Source organism: Uranotaenia lowii, chromosome 3 (genome assembly GCF_029784155.1).
Source record: "Uranotaenia lowii strain MFRU-FL chromosome 3, ASM2978415v1, whole genome shotgun sequence".
NCBI classification, from domain to species: Eukaryota; Metazoa; Arthropoda; class Insecta; order Diptera; family Culicidae; genus Uranotaenia; species Uranotaenia lowii.
This window is the reverse complement of record NC_073693.1, coordinates 265697467-265721274: the sequence shown is the minus strand read 5'-3', so window position 1 is coordinate 265721274 and position 23808 is coordinate 265697467. Positions and strand designations below refer to the sequence as shown.

General features: G+C 36.4%; 1 protein-coding gene across 19 annotated transcripts in view; it reads right to left on the bottom strand.

The window, feature by feature from the left end:
* LOC129751152 (TLD domain-containing protein 2) overlaps positions 1–23808 on the bottom strand; it is a 637530-nt gene that overhangs the window by 133436 nt on the left and 480286 nt on the right. For 18 of the 19 annotated variants that reach the window (XM_055746481.1, XM_055746483.1, XM_055746482.1 and 15 more), the window contains one exon: positions 1025–1925. In XM_055746481.1, coding sequence (XP_055602456.1) covers positions 1025–1925 — 901 coding nt within the window. Of the gene's footprint in view, positions 1–1024; positions 1926–18095; positions 18493–23808 lie in introns of those variants that run through there. The other variant, XM_055746493.1, reaches the window with a different exon arrangement.

Below are 23808 nucleotides of genomic sequence, written 5' to 3'. Positions count from 1 at the left end.
TTTTCATAGCTTCCGGGACTGTCAACCAAGAAATTTACGTGAAAGCGTGTTTGAATAAACGTCTGCTGCCTTTCCTGAAGAAACGCGGTTGTTCCGTACTGTTTTGGCCGGATTTGGCATCTTGCCATTACGGTAAAAAGGCCATGGAGTGGTACGCCGCTACCAACGTGCAGGTGGTTCTTAAGGACAAGAACCCTCCCAACACGCCAGAGCTTCGCCCAATTGAGAAATACTGGGCTATTGTCAAGCGGAACCTAAATAAGACCAAAAAACTGCTAAGGACGAGCAGCAGTTCAAGGCAAACTGGCTTTCTGCGGCGAAGAAGGTGGACAAGGTTGCTGTACAAAATCTGATGGCAGGGGTTAAGCGTAATGCCCGGCAATTCGGATTTGGAAAAGCGGAAGCCTAACTGAATATTTTTCCTGAATTTTATAGTAATTAAACTTGAAAAAGAAATTTTATTTGATTTTTTAAATAAACGATTTCACCGATTTACACGCGTTTTCCCTTGACGAAATTTTGACCGTATCACCCTTTAGATGGCATCAGTATGGGATCTTTTTGCAAAACTTTCATGCACAAACGAGGTAAAGGTCAGTAAGTTAGTTGTAGTTGAACGTTGTCCTGGAATTGCCATCTTATTAGATGATTTATCCCTAGACCGTTGAGTCGTGAGGGCCGCCGAAAATAAAATGAGGTCTTCATGTCATAGCTGTTCATGCAAATTTAATGCCGTCAAAGCAAATAATGATCAATACTCGTTTACTAGAAACCTTCTCCTTAATAACCTTTTTTTTAATAACGGTATGTAAGTCCTTTTTAAGTCAGTTATGATTTTCTTAAATGTTAATTTAGTTTACAGAGAAGTATCAAACAAAGTAATGCAAACAACAACGAAAATAAAATTAAAAACAATAATCATAATCTTTCAATGAGTATATCACTATCACCATGAATAAAAACAAAATTAGTTGAAATCCAAAAATATAAAAAATTCAAAACAGTTACATAAAAGCACACTCACCTATCTTTGCTGGGGATAGCCCAGTGCTGATCCAACAGACTGCGCCTTCGCTCCTCCAGGGTACGAAGCGTTGAATCCTCCAAATTTCCTCCGGGGCCTTGTTTGCCATCAGTCTTGTCACTGAGACCCTTGTTGGTCAAGCCAGCCGAATCCGGTCCGCTGTGGCTGTGGCTGTCCAGCGAGTTTGGCGTGTGCGACTGGGAATCGCGATCGTACCCCAGATAGGGAGGTTCGGCCGAGGGTGGCTTCTCGGAACTTCCGCCGCTCTCGGTTGAATCCCCGTGCAGCCGCTGCAGATTGTTCGGTGTGACTAGATCCCGTTCGAATGCTTTCGGGAAAGCGTCCCCTTCTCGTTCGTTGCTGGAACAGATACTTTCCTGATCGTCACATCCCTCGACCGAACCGACGCCCAGCTCCGGGAAGGTTTCGTCTTTCACTAGAAGGGAATCTTTTCCAGGGGAGTGAGTGTCACACCGAGAGCACGACTTTTCCGGAACCGGATAGTAGATTTCTGCCTTTTCGGCCGTTTCGTTGCCACCGGTGGCGCCCTGCACCCTCATGTGGGCAATGTCGTTGAAAATGGCAGCATTGACGATGAACTCCATCGGGGCAATCACCCCGTAACTTTCCGGTCCATGCTCGATAACAAGCGGATCCGAGACGTTAGGATCGAACATAACGGCGTTTGGAGTGACTAATAGAACTCCTCCGACAACGCCCTGGCCATCGGTAATGTGCCGCACATTGATCTTGAGAAAACGTTGAATCGTGACCGGATCATCTTCGTTGAAACCTGCTGCCGTCTCTCCACCGCCGCCTCCCCCGCTCTGATTATTCGGCGAAGCTACACGCTCGATATGACCGGGTTTCGGTGATCCGGGACGAAGTCCTTCCAATAGGTCTGTAACAAAATCGAACGAAAAATTCAGACTTAAAATACGCCGTTCCAGACAGATAAATCAGCATAAAGAGCACACCACTTCGTAACCAGTTGTGTCAATATTGTTCTTCTCGCGTGATCATTTGCTCCCATTCACGCCTGCCTTAAAAAAGAAAATAAGCTTAATCAGCTAACCTGTGAGCCTCACTCGCAATCCGAACATTACCCTTTGTCGTCTGGGCCCAGATGGCCTAGGTAATGATCTTCAATCGCCGTAATATCCAGCACCGCCTATTAGAAAAGCATAATAATTGAATCCAACCTGATAACACCAAATAAAATTACAAATAAGTCACACGCGGCAACACTTTCACGCGACAGATCTTCTCAGTACTTCTAGTAGCAGCAAGCTGCTCAGCTGTGGGACGATATCTCTACGAAACTCGAGTGGTTCTCCTTCTGTCAACTGCACATTTGGCGTTTGGTGCGGCATGAGCTCAGCTTAAACCCACCCACCCTTCGGGGCTCGATTTCCATAATATGTACATACATGAATGATCTTATCATCGAGTTTGCTTGCTGTATGGTGGGCGATACCGGAAAAAAATACAAAATTACCACCACTTGGCGAACGAAGTTTTGGGACAAGTTCATTGCGATATGCTGAAACTCAACGCACCCGAGACAGCTTTTTGATGTATTTCGGAAATAAATTATTCTTTTGCATTTAACGAGTGCCAGTTGTTATTTTTTGTTTACCTACTTTCCAGTTTTTCTTAAAAACTAATCGATGAAATTAAAAGAGCAATAAATTTATAGTGCTTGTGATATAGCTCAGTTGGCAAGTCAGATGCCTCCTTAGCCGATTCCATCAAAACGAGAGGAAGAGTAAACATCGAACACTATTGTAAAGTATAAGTTTTTCAACAACTGTCCGCCAACTGCAACGTTGATATATAGTCGCAAATGCTATAAAGACGGTAAAACGTTCGTAGATAAAAGGTGGTAAAAGGTTCGTAGATTGAGCTAACATACAAAAAAATGGTGTCTGGGATTGACAGAACATTCACAATGTCCAAAACTGATACTCTCTCTTTGAACATCAATAACGGCACCGGCCACGTCCTAGTAGTCAAATGGTAGATTTGAAAAAAAAGAAGGCGATGTAAGAATAATTTTGTGATTCAGGACCGAGGTTACCTCTGCATCCTAGCAAATAAATTGGTTGGTGGATTATTTAGGGGAAAAGGATTCAATCAGGATACAATTTTGACTAGTGTAATGATGTTAAAATGAAAACTAAGTTTTATTATCTTCTTGATTTTTTTCCTAATGAATCTGCAAACTGTACAAAAGTTTAAAGCCAAAATGAATAATAAATCAAAAACTTCAAAAAAGAAAAAGAAAAAAAAATAGATACGAAAAACCCTCAAATCGTTCAAAACTAGAAAAGAGCAAAATCCCAAAAAACATTACAAGACAGAAAAAGAAGTAAAAAAATAGCAATCAATCAAAAGCAACAAAATTCATTGAGAGAAATTAAAATTGAACTAAATATGTGCGAACACGAATAACTCTTGCTGGGTTCATACGATTTAAATGCATTTTTTGTTGTGTTCGACTTCGCGCGAAGAAAAACACAAAGGAGAGATAATTTCAAAAATGTTTTTGTGGAATTTGATGAAAAGTTTAAAGTTTTAATTCGTATCAAATGAAAATCATGACCAGGGACGGTATTATGTCATACCCGATCAGAAGAGCATATCAGAATCGTTACTCAAACCTATCTCAGCGAGATATTTATATCTGAATCAGTTATAGTTTTGTAATGAGATTTGTTATTGTGTTTTTTTTTTAAACAGAATTATATCTTCTTTTTATAAAAACATTTTTTTCAAACGCACATTTTCAAGCTTTTAGACGAAATTAATCGATTACCTATATGAATGAAAATAATACTTTTGAGGCATCGTTTCATTTATATTTTCAATGCTTAAGTATTCATACTGAATCTAGTACCTTATCAGTGCTAGTACTCTAATCAATCTGTATACTTTTATTTAGAAGTATGAGTCGAAAGAAAAATACTGGGGAGTACTGTTGTTTTTTCTGTTTTGATCTGTCTGCATGCTTTAAAAGCTGCTATTGGATTTTCGGAGCCTTCATTTCAGTAGTCTTCTCAAATCCTGATAATCCTATTCCAATTCATTATAATTTCAATGCATCAGGTAAACTTTCAATGTATTCCATTCGTCTGAACGACACTCGAAGTCGACTGCCTGCCCGTTCGCACGCATCCCTTTTAAAATTCCAATAGTCTGATTCAAATTCTTCAAGTAAACGTAAAGAAATTCCCATTGTCCAGTTTGAATCCACACAAACGGCTGCCTGTTTCCCGTGCGCACGCTTCCTTTTGAGAATTCCAATTATCCGATCCCGATCGGGACGATCCTTCAAAATTCCAATACATCAGGTTCATTTATATGAATTCCCATTGGCCAATTCTATGGAACCCAAAAGGCTGCCTGTCTTTGCGCGCTGGCCCTAAACAAGCAGCCGGGATCGAGCTATGCAGGATCAGTGCGAAAATAAACACCCACCTTCTATGAAGCGCAGGTAGAGTAGTATGCAAGGACACACAGTTGGTAGGATGGGATGGCATTGGAAAAATGGTGAGTTCGAGGCTCATCTCTTATCGCCATCTTTTTTTTGCATACAAGTCCTATAGGATTTTTAGTTTATGTATCCTATTTGGATGAGTTATAATTTTGTTTAAATTATAACAACGGCTGATATAAATTAGTTATGGTTGCATGGACTTTTTGATATAATTTGAGATATTTTAACATCCTACAAGTACAAAATTATAACGCATCCAGATAGGAAAAAAATTAATATCAAAATATCTCATCTTGATATAATTTAGTTTTTCTCTTCTGATCGGGTAGCCATGAGCCAAAAATTGCAACTAGTGACCCATTTTTTTCCACACATGTCGTTAGTTTATGATTTTTTCGAAAGGAAAGCATGCTATGAATTATTGTTTTGGTAAAAAAAGATTTTTCCATTGTGTCATTGATCATTTAGATCTCTCATATTTCGGTCATGACACGATGGTAAAAATGGGTCATGAGAAAAATCCCCAGTGCATTTTTTGGCAGCTTTGTTTGCCAAGCTAATTTTAATTATGCTTTACAAACGCTAACTAACCATAGTATAAAAAAAATTAAAATAGAGTTAAGAGTTTTTAGATGCCTTTTTTTAAATATTTCTTTTTGTTTCCCAATTTTATTCATTGTTCACTTCGGAATGAATAAATCATAACAACGCTTAAAATCCCTTGAGAAAAAATCATTGTCCTTCTTCTTATATGTGTATACGTGAAATTTGTTTTTTTTTTTTTTTAAATTTTTTATTGGCTTTACCTCTATAACATAACCGGCCAAGTGTTGATTACTGTTCTACTTACATGTCTATTTCACATTCAATTACAAAATTAGCTATCGTTTTATATAATTCAATGTCTTTCTTTTTTAGTATCAAATGAATATCGGGTGGAATTCCTTTTTTCATTAAAATTCGCCAAATAGGTCTACGAAGATTTTCAAATCTGCTGCATGCGAAGATAATGTGATCAGGATCTGCGATGGATTCGCCACAACTACACGTAGCATCCAATAGGATACCATTCCTAGTGAGATGAGCAGGGAGCCGTGAATGATTTGATATTAATTTGGAAAGGATTACAATTTGTCTGCGGTTGAGATCCAAGCTACTAAACCATGGTTGGAGCGAAACGTTAGAGATGATGCTGTGACAGAAACGTCCTTTAGTTCCTGAATTCCATTTTGCTTGCCATTTGTGCATTGTTGTACGCCGAATCGGAAACTGGATGTCGAATGATGTTAAAATATAATCTGCTGTACCACCATTGATGCACGCACTTTTCGCCTCTTGATCTGCCAACTCGTTCATTGGAATACCTCTATGAGACGGAACCCATATCAGATGGATTTCGTACCCCATTCTTTGACCTTCAAGAATGGATTCCTTTATATCGTACCAAGCAACGGGATATTTTTGATTGATGTTGATTTTTTGCAGGCTCGTGAGACAACTCAAACTATCGGATAGAATAATATACTGAGCAACAGGAAGACTTACGATCATTTTCGCAGCATGCCTGATTGCCAGAAGCTCTGCCATATAAACGGATGCTTTACTGTCGAGTTTGATCCCTTCTGCAGGTGTTCCAAAGTTATTTACCACAGCATAACCTGTGCCTTGTATATCTTTCGACCCGTCAGTTGCCAAGATTTTCGCGTTGGCATACACTTCCAAGAGATAGTTTGACACCAAATCAGCTGCCGATGAGTTTTGGTGTTCTAAACATAACCGTTTAACAGTGAGATCAATGGATATTTTTGTTCTTACAACTTCACGGTTGAACATGTAGCATGGGAGATTATTTAGAGGCTGTTCAAGTGGAATGAATTCGTTAAGCATTCTTGTTGCGCGGTGTATTCCCGTAGCCACTAAGCCACTGTCCAAGATCGGTCTGGAATATTGTCGATGCCAAGAAAGGAGTGACGCTCTTTTATTTACAAAACGCATGACCGCAAGTTCTCTTCTTTGTTGCAGCGGAATAATACCAGCCATCACTTCGAGTGAACCTGTGTGGGTGGTTTTTGTGGAGCCCAAACAGATTCGAATTCCTGCCCATTGTAGTCTATCCAAAATAATGGCTTCTTTTTGTGTTAACTCCGTCATAAATATGGAACCGTATTCCAATATTGATCTCACACATGACTTAAAAATAACTAACATTGCTGCTGGATGTGCTCCCCATAACTGGCCCGATATGCTTCGTAAAAAGTTAAGATACGGAGCTGTACGTTTCTGTACCTCTCTAATATGACACGACCACGACAGATTTCGTGTGAGGTACATGCCGAGTAACCTCAGGGATCTGACGTATTCCAAAGTGCAACCGCCGATATTTATTTCTGGAGGATTATCGCATTGTTGTGTCGAGATCAGAAGGCACTTACATTTCGTCGGCGAAAGTTCTAACCCAAGGTCGAAAATATTTTCCACAACTATATCCACTGCCCTTTGGAGAGATTCGCAACTATGCTCCAGTGAGGTTCCTCTTACAGCAATTGTTGTGTCATCGGCGTAATTTACGGTTATCACATCAGGAGGGACACTGTTGATCAATCCACTGATCACAACATTAAAGCATAACGGACTTAGTGGAGATCCCTGAGGAAGGCCTTTCCACGTTGTCCTAGATATTGAATCTAATCCACTCGAAATGCACAAATTCCTTTCTTCAAACAGATGGAAGATACTTTTTACTAGACATTCAGGGACTGTTAATGAGCGTAATTCACGGACCAGAACATTAATTTCCACGTTGTCGTAGGCGGCTTTGATATCGAGGCTACATATCACCACATGCTCTCTTCTTTTCAAAGCTAAGGAAGCTTCGTTAATCAGTGGAAACAACGCATCCATTGTTCCTCGTCCTTTCCTAAAACCGTTGATAGCTGAAGGGAACAGGTTGTTGTTTTCGATGAAATGTTCTAGTCGATCTTTGATTATGAGTTCATACACTTTGCGAAAACATGAAGCTAACGCGATTGGACGAACAGCAGAAGGAGAAATCGGATCATGGCCACTTTTAGGAATCGGTACAATTTTATAGGTTTTCCAGCTTTCCGGAATTCTTCCTGAAGCAAAAATTTGGCAATAGATTTTTCGCAACTGACTAAGCGCCGCCCATGGGAGACGATTTATGACGGAATATGGAACACCATCCAAACCAGGAGCCGAATCTTTACCGGTTTTCAAAACAGCTTGAATATCCGATACTGAGAATGGAAAACCAGTTTGAGAGCAACACGAACATTGTAGAAAAACCGGGGGTGGATTTTTGGCAGATGAGGGAGCCAACTTGTCCAAAACATCGTTGGCCAAATTGTCCGAAATTCTGATGTTTTTTGATGGCTCTCCGCGCCCTTTAAACCTTCTGGCCATCCTCCATAAGGTTGTGAGGGACGTAGAACTATCACAGCTATCACAAAAATGTTGCCAACTTTTCCTCTTCTTCTCGCGTACCAAATTTCTGAACCTTCGTTCTGTATTAGCGTACCCTTCGTAAGCTTCGGTTGACAGCTCCCGTTTCCAAGCGCGGAAAGCAACTCTGGTGGCCTTCTTCGCTTCTGTTAGCTCTTCGTCCCAATAGGGTTGCGGTATTCGGCGGGTGTGGTTCGAGTTTACTGATGGGCAGGATCTGCGCAGTGCTTGCCAAATCAGCTCAAAGAAAACATCAAAGCTATCCGGTTCTCCATTTTCGACGAATGATTCCTCGAGGCTTCCGGCAAAACGTTCCCAGTCGATTTTCCGAACATTAATTCCAGAGTAGAATTTCATCGCGCATGTAGTACTCGAATGAAAAACTATCGGAAAATGATCACTTCCATTTGGTGAATCCAAAACCTCCCAGTCGAAGCACAAACTAAGGCTCGAAGAAACCAGCGTGATATCAATTGCGCCCCACGACCGGTTTACATCAAACCTAGTTGGCTGACCGTTGTTGAGAATGACGAGATGAGATGTTTCGATGGCTTGATGAAGACGGTCTCCACGTATGTTTCCATGCTCGCTTCCCCATAGGTGATGTTTTGCGTTAAAGTCTCCTCCAATGATGCACGGTTTCGGAACGGTTGATAAAAAATTTTCAAACTGAGTCTGCGATATGTTGGCTTGCGGGTGTATGTACACAGATACAATAGTGATCAACCCGGAGATGTATTTTATCTGGCAGGCAACGGCTTGAATATCCGCTGGCAGTGCAATAGGAAATCCTACTGGATTTAGTTCTGAACGAATCGCGATGGCTACGCCCATCGAGTTTCGTCTGTGATCTTTACGAAACATGGTGTGCTGCGGTAGATTAAAGTTTGTGTGACTGTCGAGATGTGTTTCACTCAAAAGCGAAATATTGATATTATGTGTATTTATGAGCTGGATTAAGGATGAGCGTTTACTATTTATCCCTCTACAATTCCATTGTAGACATTGCAGAGGAACGGTGGTTGTTAAAGTGCTTGGTGTGGTCTTTTTCATAATCTGAGATTAGCAAAATAGCCTTTCATTTTATCACTAACAACATCCGAAATTCTCTCCAAAACCATTTGTTGGATTTTTTGTCGAGTTTCAATATCTTCCTCAGGAACTTCCAGAGCATCTGCAACGATATCGATGACCTCAGTAGATTCAATCGTCGATCGAATCGAATCGCAAACCCCGTCAGAAATGTTAACTTCAAGTTGGGGAAGCTCATCGTCCGAATCGACATTATAACGACGTTTGCTGGAAGGATTAGATCCATTCTTGTCAACATTATTTGTTTGGCAAGCTACTGCCACGGTGGATATTGTTGTTGGTTGAGAGATGATAGGTAGTGAGTTTGATGAATCATTTGAATTTGTTCCACAAAACCAATCGACACGTCCTTGTGAAAAAGTGTCACGCCGCTCTTTATCGGTTTTCTTTTTTTGAATTATTTTCGGACATAGCTTGTGATCATTGGCCCGATGGGAGCCTAAACAGTTAACGCACTGTGGCTCACTATTTTCACACGCATGATCTGCGCCGCCCACTTGCTCCAAGCATTGATTACAGCGTTTAGCACTCTTGCATCCTTTTTTGTCATGTCCCAAGCGCCAGCAGTTACCACACTGGCGGACAGGATAAATGTATTGCTTAACAGCATAAAGCACTCTATTTAACTCGATGTGGGTAGGTAAACTCTGCCCAGCGAAAGTAAAAATCACCGTAAACAGGGCTTCCTCTTTATCATCAGCCAATTTTCTAAGCACACGACGAGCATGAACTATCTCCGGGTTATCAACTTGATTCGACTTGCGTTTATCGTAAGCATTAGCAAACTTCAATTCTTCATCACAAATATCCGGCTCAATATAGGCTACCCCCAGACACTCCACCAGCCGTTGGGGGATAAAAAAACGCACTTCATTTGAGGTACCGATGCCTGCTATTTCATTAGCAGCATCCCTCGATCGCATCAAAATTTTCATTTTGGTTTTAGAAACCGGCATAGCACGAATAAAATCGTCACCAAATTTCTTCACCAGACTTTTAGCAATCTTCGCAGCAGATATATTCCCGACATTTGTTTCAGCCATAACGAGATATGGCCCAGCATAATTCTCGTGATATTTCCGTACTCGAACTTCATTTTTCGATGACCTTGGTGTATCGTTGTGGGTCATTGCACCGCTCGACAATAGAGTGTGGAAGGAGAGAAGAAAAATAAATTAGATTTCAATTCAGCTCACACACACGATGTGCAACGTACCGTAGTTCAAACGAGACTGCGTGAAATTTGTTTACATCTCGTGAATATGAATGGTATTTACATTCACATTATCGGAATATTTCTGTCATGACACGATTCATGAATGATCTTATTTTCTTGGGTATAGTGATTCAGAATAAATTTCGCCGTCCATATGAATGAATGCAAATTTTTAAACCTGGTCAGGGCCAGGGACGGGATTATGTCATAGTCATGAGCCACCTCATACGCTCCTTTAGAAGTGGGAGGGATAGGATATACTGGATAATATATATTGTTTACATTATTTTATCAATTTCTGTACGACTTATTCGGCTTACTACCTCGTATGTCCATCACCGTAAAAAATTTCCATCTGATGCTTTGTCAGATCTTCATCACTATGTTATTATCTTTTTTAGCATTAATTCTTTTCTCAAATGGTCTGTTTTACGTAATTTATTGCCAGGTTCTTAAAAGTATTTAAATTTTGAACCGTCTTTGATGCCTCGCGGTATGTTGTTATACATTTTCAATCCGTTATAGAACACAGAACGTTTGGTCATCTCTTTTTAAGAGTTTGGGTATCTGAAATCGTGTGCTCTTCTTGTATTGTTTCCGTGTATAAGCCGATAGATAAGCTGGAAGCAATCCTTTAATTATTTTGTAGATAAAAATTCAACTGTTATACGCAATCCTCTGCTTAACTGACAACCATACAACACATATCAAGCATTAAAGCACTAGGAGTTTATCTGTTGCATCGTATAACTATTCACATTATTTTGTTTTATATTCATTGCAGCCGCTTTGTTTGTGTTTCTGATGCATGAAGCAATATTGTAGCACAATAATTTTTGAAAGTGTGGCATAATAACAGATTTCACGGAATTTACTTTTGACCAAAAAGTCATATTTCTATTATTCCGACAAAATACACCATATTTAATGGAAATTTTCTTTATGACGTAGTCGCTGTGAGCTATGAAATTTAGTTTTTCGTTGACTTGTAATCCTAAGTATTTAACCTGACGTACTTTTTCGACGACACAACCATCAATTAACAATTCTGGACAAACTCCAATCTGTCGTTTTCCAATAATCATCCAGCTGGTTTTATTTAAATTAAGACACAGTTTTCTATGCTTCAAAAACTGTGCAATGTTTTTCAAATCTCAATTTGCCGCTGACATCACGAGCTCTAAGTCTTTACCACTCCAGTAGGAGACGGAATCATCTGCAAACAGTTTAAGGCTACCATGGCGTAAGCAATTTTTCATGTCATTGATGTAGAGTGTAAATAACAAGGGACCCAATACACTTTTTTGGAGAACCCCCAGACTGTTTTCTCTGTTTTGAGAGTAAGATGAACCATATATTTGGTTCGTTGCATTCTGCAATTCAAGTAATTTTTAAACCAGTTTAAAACCATTTATACCATATTTCACCAACACTTTTACAAGTTCTAATCACAATTGATCGAATGCTCGAATGTTTGACAATTGATCTTTCGAAGTCTAGAAACACAGCCACTGTGTATTTACCGTCTTCAATATTAATTTTCCAATTACGAAGTAGTAGGTTTACAGCAGATTCAGTAGAATGCTACTTCCTAAATTCTGACTGCTCAGCAATCAAAATGTCTTCACGCTCAATAAAGCGTAAGAATTGCTTTTTGACTGCTAATTCTAGGACCTTTTCTTGGATTTCCAACATGTTTATAGGTCGAAATGATGAAGCCTCTCGTACATTCTTCTGTTTTCAATAGGAATCACTGTTGAACATTTTCAGGTATTCGGTACTATCCCCGTTCGAAGACTGGTGTTTATGACATCTCTCAATGGAATTATTAGTACAGGTAATGAATCTTTACTTTTAGAGAAACATTGTCGATACCCGCCGTGGGATTCATATTGTTTTCTATTTCATCTAACTCTTGACTACTTATCGTTTCGAATGTGTGAAAGTTTCCACCATTGTGAGTAATCCGATTCAAGCAGCTATTATAGCTTGCCGGAATACTGTCATGAATGTCCATAACGCTATCGATAAAGAAGTCATTGAACTTCTGGGCAATATCAGATTCATCTGTGATTTCAGCTCCGTCAAACAAGATCGAATCAGCTTTGGCACTGTTTGAACTTATTAATAGTTTTATCGTTTTCCGGATAAGTTTCCCATTGGATTTGTTTCTCTCTAATTCCTCTTGAAAAGATTGAATTTTGGCTACTTTAATTTTACAAGAGTATTCATTTCTCACTACCGTGTATTTACGCCAACTTCTTTCACATTTCGTTCTGAAAAAGAGTTAATGCAGTTTGTCTCTTCGCCTTTTCATTTTAATAAGACTTCTAGAGTACCATTTAGTACCCGTACTAGTACCATTTAGTATCAGTTTTTTAACGAACACTTCTCTTCTCCTCAAGTGTATTAACACTGTCTTTTAATAATAGATCTAAGCGTCTTACCAACTCATTAAAGTCTGCGCATCTCAAGTTTGGGATACCTGACTCAAGCAGTTGACGCAATGCATTGGCATTATACCGACTCCGAAAGCCCTTACGTACGGCTTCGCTATTCCCAAGTCCAACATAAATACTAATTGTCTCATGGTCTGACACGCGAAAATCTTCGAGAATATTCGCTCCTGCATTGTCCACATTTGTGAAAGCTAAATCTATTCTGGAACTGCTGGCATCTGTTATCCTTGTGTCTCCAGTTACGATTTGCCGAAAGCAATTTGCCTCCATGACACGTTTCAAAGCTCTGCACTCTGCCTCCTTATTGAAGTTTATGTTAAAATCTTCACAGAAGATGTTGCAATTTCATCTGCGACAATTTCACTCAGCCAATGATTCTCCAGGATATCTAAAAACGGGCAATGCTCGCACTCGGGGAATGATAAATTCCTCCAACGACGATCTGTCTTTTACCATCGCTTAGTTTCCCTGCCAGGATCCAGTTCATTTCAGCATACGCATTTAATAAAATGTCAATTTTTAAAATATTCTGTATATACATCGTAACACATCCAGTATGCCTTGAGTGCGAAAAGCAGTGAATCATGGTTTAACCAACTATATCCAATGTGTTTGAGTTCAAATCTTCCGTTGAATGTGTTTCAACTAGAACAATTATTTTCGGCTGAAGTTCTTGAACAACTACACAAATTTCATCAAAATTGCTAATAAATCCGCATGGATTAAGATACAAAATATCAGAATGTGATTGCTATTTACCGTAGTTGATAAATTGTCTAGCTTTTGAGACTTTTCGTTCGTATAATTCAAAATCATAACTCCATGCAGGATGATAAATATCAACTTGTTTTTTTCCAAATCTGAATTAGGTAAGTCGTTGAAGTTTACATAGTTTACACACTTTTCACATTGAGCAGTGCACTCATTCACATCGTGGCCTCCGCCGTACTTAGCACAACAAATAGACTCTTTGCAATTATCTGCTTTATGGCCAAATGTCCAACATTTGGAACATCGCAATACGCTATTGGCCTTATAAATTTTACATTGTTCTTATCCAATAATTACTTTTCCACGTTTCATTAATGTAGTAAACATTTCTGGATATACTTCAATAGTAGCAATCATCGGATTATACTTCCATTTTTTATTTTTCTCACCTTTGACTACTGAAATAACAGAGTAGATCATGTTTTTTTGCTTTTTTATTACCTTGACAAAATTCTGGTCACTCGATCATCTGATTCTCAAAGCCAACAACTTTAAGCTTGGGTTTAGCTGCTTGTTTGATTTCTACTGTCCTCTTTTTGCCGAAAACTTTTATTGTATGAGTTTGTGCATTTTCTTTTGAAGCACATCTAATCAACACTTCCCCTCTAGGTTCAATGTACCGCACAGAAATCATACCCAAAGACACCGGATCTAATTTAGATTTAAATCTTGAAAGCTGTATACGACATTGTTGACAAAGTTTGATTGCGTTTTAATGGACGACGAAACCCACGCCAAGGCAGACTTCAGACAGCTTCCGGGACAAGAGATTTATACAGCAAGGGAAAGGCGGCAGACAATTTCAAGCATATTAAACTATCAAAGTTTGCCAAGGATATCTCGTTTGGGAAGCTATCTGTACCTGAGGCTTGAAAAGCGACATTTTCGTTGCAACACGGACCGTCAACCAGGAAATTTACGTAAAAGAGTGTCTTAAAAGCGTTTGTTGCTTTTCTCGAAGAAACATGACTTGTCTGTGCTGTTTTGGCCAGATTTTGCTTCCTGCAATTATGAATAAACCCATGGAGTGGTATGCCGCTAACAACATTCAGGTTGTGTCCAAGGAAAAGGACCCTCCCAACACACCAAAACTTCTCCCAATCGAAAAATATTAGACGATAGTTGAGCAAAACTGTGAGATCGAAAAACTGTAAGCAGCGAGAAGCAGTTCAAAGCTAATTGGCGTTCTGCGCCGAAGAAAGTGGATCAGGTGACTGTAAAAAACCTGATAAACAGCTAGACTGAGTCGATTTGGGGTCATTTTTTAATTTCTCAAACCCAGGGGTCTAAAAAACTTCGTTTTGGTTCAAAACTCATCCACGATCTTTTGTAGAATTTTTAAGTAACGTTTACATGTATAAATTTGAACTTTTAGATTTGTATGGGAAAATTGAATATTTTGTACTGTTCGACAAAGTTGTTCAGTGGGAAATTTCCTTTGAAGAATTTATAAATTGGCGGAAACCCATATCCAGGCTCGGTTCCACAGAAGAAACATAAATGATGTTTCTTCCCCAGGGTTTGAGAAATTCAAAAATGACCCCAAATCGACTCAGTCTAATGGCAGGCGTCAAACGAAAGTCCTGCCACTTTGGATTAGGTCGACGGAAAACTTAACTGAGTATTTTTTCCGTCTTTAATACGGATTGAACATTAAAAAGGAAGATACCATCATGTCACCATCTACCGCCCAGTTAAGCGGTTTTTCAACTTCAAACATGTGTAATAAAAAAACGACGGCAGATTTTTATTCGCTTTCTTTTCCAATACATCTCAAAACTGCTCTACTATAAATAAAAAAAATAGTGGAATGCGAAAAATGTACGCTTTTAAAAATAATTAACTAAACGTTGAGGTGTTCAACTGGCCCTATTACCGCCCACTCGACTTTTTCGGGTATCGATAATGTTTTCTTAAGAAAAAACTATCTAACAACACAGAAACTGTTCTTTTTAATATTGTCCATGTAACGAGCTGTCAAAACCATATTTTGGATCTTGAGAGAATACATTTTGTGAAATCTTTCCCGCAAATTTTGTACAAATTTTAACAAAGTGCGTTGACTGACAAAATGATGATTCCCGGCAAACAGCCTCAAGTAATCGGTTACTTTCAGCGATAAAACATCATTTTCTAACGTAATCAAACTAAATGCTTCTTACAATTTACACTTTTGACACAATACATGCGTTAAAAACAAAGAAATTGTGCGTGACCGGTCATTAGGAACCAGCACTTTTTTTTATACACCAATTACCGCCCATCACTAAACGCTTCAAAAAACAACAACTATTGAAAAAATCGAAAATTTTCCGATGCAAATCTATTCTACAAAAATAAAACTATCGTTTCAAGTCGATTGTAGGACAAATAGGTATGGGAGAGTGGGGTATCATGGGCCACTTTTTTTCGTTGTTCCATAACTTCTTAATTATAGAAGATGAAATGAAAATAAAAAATGGTATGGTTTTCTACATTTTCAAGGTATCATAAGGTATTTTTTTTTAATTTTTATTAAGTTATTTTCCCCAAATTCTGACTGTTTAAAAAAAAGTAATATTTTTTGAATTTTGAAAAATGGTGGGGAATCGTGGGCCACCAAATCCAAATTGACCAAATAAAATGCGAAGTGAATGAGTTGACCCAAAACTGTGATTTCCTAATTCATTTCGTTAATCAAAAGCAATTTCAGATGATGAAATAAAAAATAGAGCTGTGTATGATCGTATAGATTCCAAAACCTGGCTTACGAACGTTTTGGCAAAATTTCTTATATAAGATGGACAAAATATTTTTATAACTCTTAATTATGCATAAGAAAGCTTTGCAGATACGTTAAACGTATTTTAAGTTCTGAATGTGTATAAAAACATAAAAATATAGGTGATTCAAGATGTGTGGCCCACGATTCCCCACAAGCTATGATTTGCAAATTGGTTGCGTTTGTGTGACTTATTGATGTTTCATCAAAAATTCCTTTTCCACGTGAAAGATCATGACAAAACTAAGATCATAAGCGTATGAGCATATTTTTGTTATGCACTTTAGGTTCCCCATCGATGAAATTAGCGGGTGTTTTTTTAATTATGTAAGTAAATTTTTCTAACTTTTTTTAACTTGATAAATAAAAAAAACATATGATGCGTATTTCAGTCAAAAACATATAGGAATATATGCTCACGCAAAGCGACGACGATGACAGTTGGTTTGAGATTTTTATCTCAACACACATCTGAGATATTAAAAGTGGCCCACGTTTCCCCATGGCCCACGATACCCCACTCTCCCCTACTATTTAGTAAACAAAACCCCTTTTTTCCCTAGGAGCACAGTTATGCTTAGTTCGCTAACAGGCGTCGAATTCAATAATTTGACCGGAAACGAAAAACCAAATACAGACCCCGTTCGATTTTGGCAACATGCCCGTACATTTTGTGTTGCCAAAATCGAATGTTGCCAAAATCGATCGGTTTTTTTTCTCAACTTTTTTTTCCGTTATTTTTTAAAAATAACTGTTATTATTATCAAACACGTTATTTTTGGTCAATTTTCGACCATTTGTAGTCATTTTTTAATTTTTTTCATCGTGTTTTTGAAGCATTTTCCACTTTTCTTGTTTGGTTTATTATGTTTGTTTTCATTTGTCATATTTGCTGTTTTAGTCGTTCTTCATAATTTTTTAGTTGATTTTTGTCATTTTCAGTCTTTTACTTGAATTTGTTTAATAACTTTTTCAATTTTTCATCTTTTTGTCATTTTTGAGTACTTTATAAATTTTTCAAAAAACTTTGTTTTTATTGTTGCATTTTATCACCATTTCAGAACATAAAAACGTATTTATGGTGTTTTTCTAAATTAAATTGGTCCTGTTACAACGAAAAGTTAAAGGTAATGTTGTTCCTAAAAACCGTTCGATTTTGGCACATGTGCCAAAATCGGATGTTGCCAAAATCGAATGTTGTCAAAATCGAATGTTGCCAAAAACGAACGGGGTCTGTATTTTATTTCTGGCTATAGTTAGCATAATTAAGTGATGATTTTTCAGTGAAATGGTCGAACAATGATGCCGACACAGAACACAGGTCTTATTTTTGGAGAAAAAATTCCAGTTTTTTGGAAATACACACAAAAGGGTGATTTTGGGCGGTAAATGGTGTCTGGGCGGTGAATGGTGACTTGATGGTACTTCGATTTTTTTTAATAAACAAATACACAATTTACACGCAATTTAGGTTGAGCACTTTTTGATCCGAACACCGTTTAAGTCATAAAAAATTGGACAATAAATAAACCACTGTATACAGAAACCGTAACGAAAAATATTTGAATTCATCTTTTGGAATAGGAATTGAAATTGAGTCAGTATTTTTTTGAATACATTTTCCCATTTTTGTATTTTGTCAACAAACTTATACAATTTACTAGTAATAAAATGCCTAAAACTCATCGGAAGTGTTTATCTTTGATGCGCTAAGCAAGTCAATCAAGTTTTATCAACAAAGTAAACGGTACTTTAAAGAGCTCTCAATCGATACTTGAGGATGCATATGTACATCATTTGAGAATTCATACCTCCGTTTCTCATGAAGACAGCAGTTTTCATTGTTCGGTCCAATCTGTGTATGGTCAATGTTCAATCCATCCTTCGCCTACATTCACTGATCAAATCCCAAGAGCAATCACAGCGATCCGATTTTGCCAAGAACACAATGTTTTGAAAACAACCAATTTTTCGCAAAACAAGCAAAACTAAATAGCCACTAAACACCACATCATCACAAATACGCACAACGTCGTTTGCTTGCGCTTTTTCACGAATCCCAACACAAAATGCACAGAATAACTGCTTGTTGGGTGACCGACTCTCGACTCGACAGGGAACGTCAAATGGAACGGAAGCAATGAATAAGTGAATAAATAAACCGCACACAAAACTCGTCTCGCAAAGACGGTGACCGATTTCCAAAACACACGGGCTTACGACGACGGACGAGTGACTTGTACAGGGACCGAGAAACGAACGGGTTTTGTTGTGAATGAATGTAAATAGAAGGAGGGAGTATGAATGGAAACGTCAAAACCGAGCATCAATGGCACAACTACCAATGAAAAGAACGAACGGGATTTACCACAGTTGATCAATATAGGGGATAACATTCGTTGATTTTATGCAGCTTGACGAAGCACGTGGTGTTTGAAATGGCAGTTAAAGTAGGATGGGTGAGATATCGTTCATGATTCACATTTGAGACACTTTGTTTGATATGTATATTTTGAAAATATAAAAATGTACCTATGCTGAGACCATATGTAGGTATGTTATCCTGTGCACTCTGCGCTTTTTCTTATTTTTCACCAATATCTTCGAAATTTAACACTAGTTATTCCGAAGAAGTCAAATGCCATTTTTTGAAATTCAGAAGACTATAACCACAGACTATGTGCTATAACTTGTAGTGTATAGTATCGGTAGTGAGTTAATTATAATCGTTATGAAATGGACAATTTTAATAATTAAAATATATGCATGTGATTCAGATTGAAACATTGTTTAATAACAATATCTCTGATAAGCGTGTAAAAACGGTAGAAAAAAAGAGCGTTAGAGTTTGAGAGAGAAAAGGTAAACGTCAGAAAAACGATAAATCTCTCACGTAACGAAAATAGATCGGCAAACCCTTGATCTTCAGTTTATAGGAGATTCTTATTGACGACGCACGCAAATCGCTTTGCTCTTCAATTTGAGCAAGTGCCGTCACGACAATGGCGTAGTAAAAACGCTCCCAAATGGTAAGTTATTCTTTTGGAGATCTGGTGCCGAGTTTCTTGCGAGTTATGACGATTCTGGAAAGATATTGTAGGAAGGAATATTTGAGAAATAGATGTACGATTGAGTTTAATTGCAATAGAAAAAATAAGATTCAAATGAAAACAAAACATGGCGGTAAAATATCTTTTAAAAAATAAGAGGCAATGGAAAAAAAAAAGTTCTTAAAAATTATAAAGAAAATGTTAAAAGAAAAGGCAGTGAAAAAAATGAAGCCTAAAACTTAAAAAAAAATATATAAAAAAAATAAATGGCAGTGAAAAAAATGAAGCCTATGAAAAAAAAGAGAAGGCAGTGAAAAAAATTAAGCCTATAATTGAAACAAAATATTGAAAAATTAATGGCAGTGAAAAAAATGGGCCAAAAAAAAAAATAATAAAAGAAAAAAGGCAGTGAAAAAAAACCAAGCCTAGAATTGAATAAATAAAAATATTTAAAAAAAATTAAGAATGAAATTGAAAAATAATTGAACTTCGACGAAAAAAAAACTGTCAGTGAAAAAAAAAATGAAGCCTAACAAAAATGAATGAATCCATAGCACGGTTGAAAAAAAAGAGACTTTGAGAAAAATAAAGCCTGAATGAATTTAAAGAATATATATGATTCAACCTAAACAAAAAAAAAATATTTAAATTCGTTAAATGGGTAAACTGCCGCTCATAGCAAGTCCGTCCCATTTGCGTTTTCATCATTTTTCAGTTTATCGCTGGAAACACTTTAGTTTTATTTGTAGTTTCAAGAGAAAACTTTGTTTTCAGTACTTTGTTCTAATGAACATTGAAAAAAACCTCAAGAAATTTTGTCCCATTGAACAAATAATCGCAAGTCGGTCCCATATGGCATAAATCATCGCAAGTCGGTCCCACAGCCATAAGGGCCCAGCAAATGATTTTCAACAGAATCAAAACAAAAAAATAATCCTTCTAAAGCGAAAATCTTTCATTGGTCGTAGCAGTGACAGATTCTGTTGATTACTTTGATAAAAAACGCATACAAGTGCCAAATTAGCGTTGGACTTTTTACGATTTTTCAATGCCGTTTTTCTCACTTCAACAAAAACGCAAATGGGACGGACTTGCTATGAGCGGCAGTAAATAAAAGGTTGAAAAGAATCACTCATATTAGAAGTTTTATCAAAACAAAAATTATAGCCAAGGCAATGGTGATAAATGAAAGTAAACATAAAAAAAAATAACATAAAATATGAAAAATTAAAAAAAATAAAAAAAAACGACACAAAAACAGGCACATAAAGGTTTTATTAAAAAAAAAGTTTTGATTGAAAAAAAAAAATGAATACGAATAAAATCAAAAACTAGTACTAGTGGTCATAAATTTAAGCAAAAGAAGGTTTGAAAGAAGATTTTTATAATTAGTCGAAAATTTAAGCAAACAATTCAACAACAGAATTTAGACGAAAATAGCCAAAGACAAATGAATAAAATTATACTAATGAATGAAAATTATTCATGATGAAAATTTTTCATCATAAATCGAATAAAGCATTTAATAGTTGTATTTAACAAAAATTTAAACAAAAAAAAAATTTCGAGTGAAAAATAAATAAAATAAGTTGAAATGCGAACAAATGAAAGATGAACTAAACGGTTTTGAAACATTAGTTAAAAATGAAACCTGCATAAAAAATGGTTAACATTTGATTATATTGATTTAATAAAATTGAAAAAAAAATTAAATGATTTTTGTATTTTCGGTTTGGATATCGGTAACAAATCATAATAAAGTGAACATTAAGTAAACCTTAACCATAAGAAAAACCTTAAATTCAATAATATTAATACCACATAATGTAAGTATAGTGAATATCTTGAGCATAAATGAAATTTGTCTTGTACTAAAATTATAAAGTTTAAAATAAATAAAAATTGTTTAACTCCCATGCGTCTCACTTTGTCTGTAAGAATGGTGTGGACGTTGTATTCATTTTTTTAAAAATTCATTATGAAGTTGTATCTCTCGTTCTAAGATTACTCCAAAAAAAATTATTATTGAGTTCAATGCTGTAGTAGACGCATTTCAAATAAACTTTCTAACTTTTCAGTAGCACTTGACGTTTAAAATTGTCTCAATTGGAAATTTCACGCTCTTAAGAATCAACCAAATGGTGGACGATAGTATAATTTTAGATTTTTTGTACGGGATTTTAACTCCACAGGAAAATAATTATAGATAATTTTGTTGTGTCGCTAGTTAAATTATACTTTTTTTTTTAAATAAATAAATGCAAAAAAAAAAGAACAATGAAAAAAACATAACAAAAGGAAACAAGCTACAAAATCAAATGAAATGATCATGTAACATTAGAGGCGGGGGATAATGTAGTGTATAGTATCGGTAGTGAGTTAATTATAATCGTTATGAAATGGACAATTTTAATAATTAAAATATATGCATGTGATTCAGATTGAAACATTGTTTAATAACAATATCTCTGATAAGCGTGTAAAAACGGTAGAAAAAAGAGCGTTAGAGTTTGAGAGAGAAAAGGTAAACGTCAGAAAAACGATAAATCTCTCACGTAACGAAAATAGATCGGCAAACCCTTGATCTTCAGTTTATAGGAGATTCTTATTGACGACGCACGCAAATCGCTTTGCTCTTCAATTTGAGCAAGTGCCGTCACGACATAACTATAACTCCTATTATAATTGTTTTTTCGAAAAATTTTCTTCATGGCTATTTTATTTTCAAAATGCACGTATTTCAAATATTTTTTTAAAGTTTGTAGATTTCGAAAAACGTATGTGGTATACCTATTATTATAAATAATCACTCCTAACACCTTCCGCTCTCTTGTTTCTCATACGATGTTTTATAAATTATATAGTTTTGGGAAGCTTGAAACGTGACTCAAATATAGTTTTAAGACCATATTCAGCTACAATAATTGATTTTGAAGTTTTTCGAAGTTAAAAAAAATCGAAAAAACATGCTTTAGGAAAAAGGCTGTAAGTCAGTTTTAAGAGTTCGAAAAAAAATTCACTTAGTTCCTGAAAAAGCTGAAGTTATAAGCTATCTGTTGCTCATGTGTAAAAAAAATATTTTTTTTTAAGATCATGGCCACAAAAAATGTAAAAAAGTGGTGTAAAACCGCATTTTTGAATGAATCAATCGCCAAAGCCGTTTTAGTAACAATTTTTTTTAAAGTGAATTGGAAAGTTGACGTTACTTGTGACATTTTGGCATTTTTAGATTTATAAAACACGAAACACAGAATTTTTGACGGCTTTTCAAATGTAGATACCTGTTTTTAGACATTTTTATCAATTTGTATTTTCTAGGACTTTTCTTACTCTTACGTTCGGCTTTGCACTGGATTTTGAGTATTTTAATGCAAGATTTTTTGTCACGCATTGCACTGCCATATTATAACATCAGAACTGGTATGAAATTTCCTTCCTTGTGCTTGTGCATATAGTTTTATTGCTTACATTCGTTGTGAAGAAAATAGTCTCAGAAAATGCAGATTGATAAAAATTCCTTAAAACAGCTACATTTGAAAATCCGTCAAGAATTATCGGGTTCGTGTTTTAAATAACAAATTACAAATTACGTCAACTTTCCAATTCACTTTTCAAAAAATTTCTACTGTGTCTGGAACAGCTTTGGCGATGGATTTATTAAAAAGTACGATTTTTACATAACTTTTTTACATTTTTTGTGACCATGATCTTATAAAAAATATCCGTATGTGCAACGTATAGCTTTTAACTTCAGCTTTTCAAGGTGCTAAGTGAATTTTTTTCGAGCCCCTAATAACTGACTTACAGCATATTTTCCGAAGATGGTTTTTCGGATTTTTTTTTCTTAGACTTCGAATAACTTTAAAATCAAATCATTTCTGTGTAAAGAACAAAAAAACCATTCTAAATTAAATGCATCCAATGATTGAACTCAATTTCCCCAAAAACGTTTGCCCTGAATGAAAAATTCTTAGAATTTCAGTCACCAGAAAACACTTTCCCAGAATATTTTTCCTAGAGAAACCGTCCCTCTGAAAATATTTCGCCAGAAATAACCATTTCACAGAACATTTTTCACCAGAATGAACCATTTCCTGGAAGATTTTTTTCTCTTGAATGAACCATTTGCCAGATTGTTTTTGCCTGAATTATTATTATTCAGAAAATTTAATAATTTAACTAAACTGAAATAAAAAAAAAAAGATAATTTTTTACACAAAAATTGATTTTTTCTACACAAAATTTAGGATCTCCTAAGATGAAGAGGCCGAGGCGCCCCGCACACGGGGGTAAATGCACCTAATAAGCGATCAAAATTATTTGCGGACAAACAATAAACGGTAGACATTTGATGTCTTCGCAACATTTTTATATTTTTTGATGATCTATCAAATTCTTGAAAGAAAAAAGTGATTTTGTCACCTGGAATGGAGATAAAAAATTATTTCTTAAAATAATTAGTTTAGAGAATTGA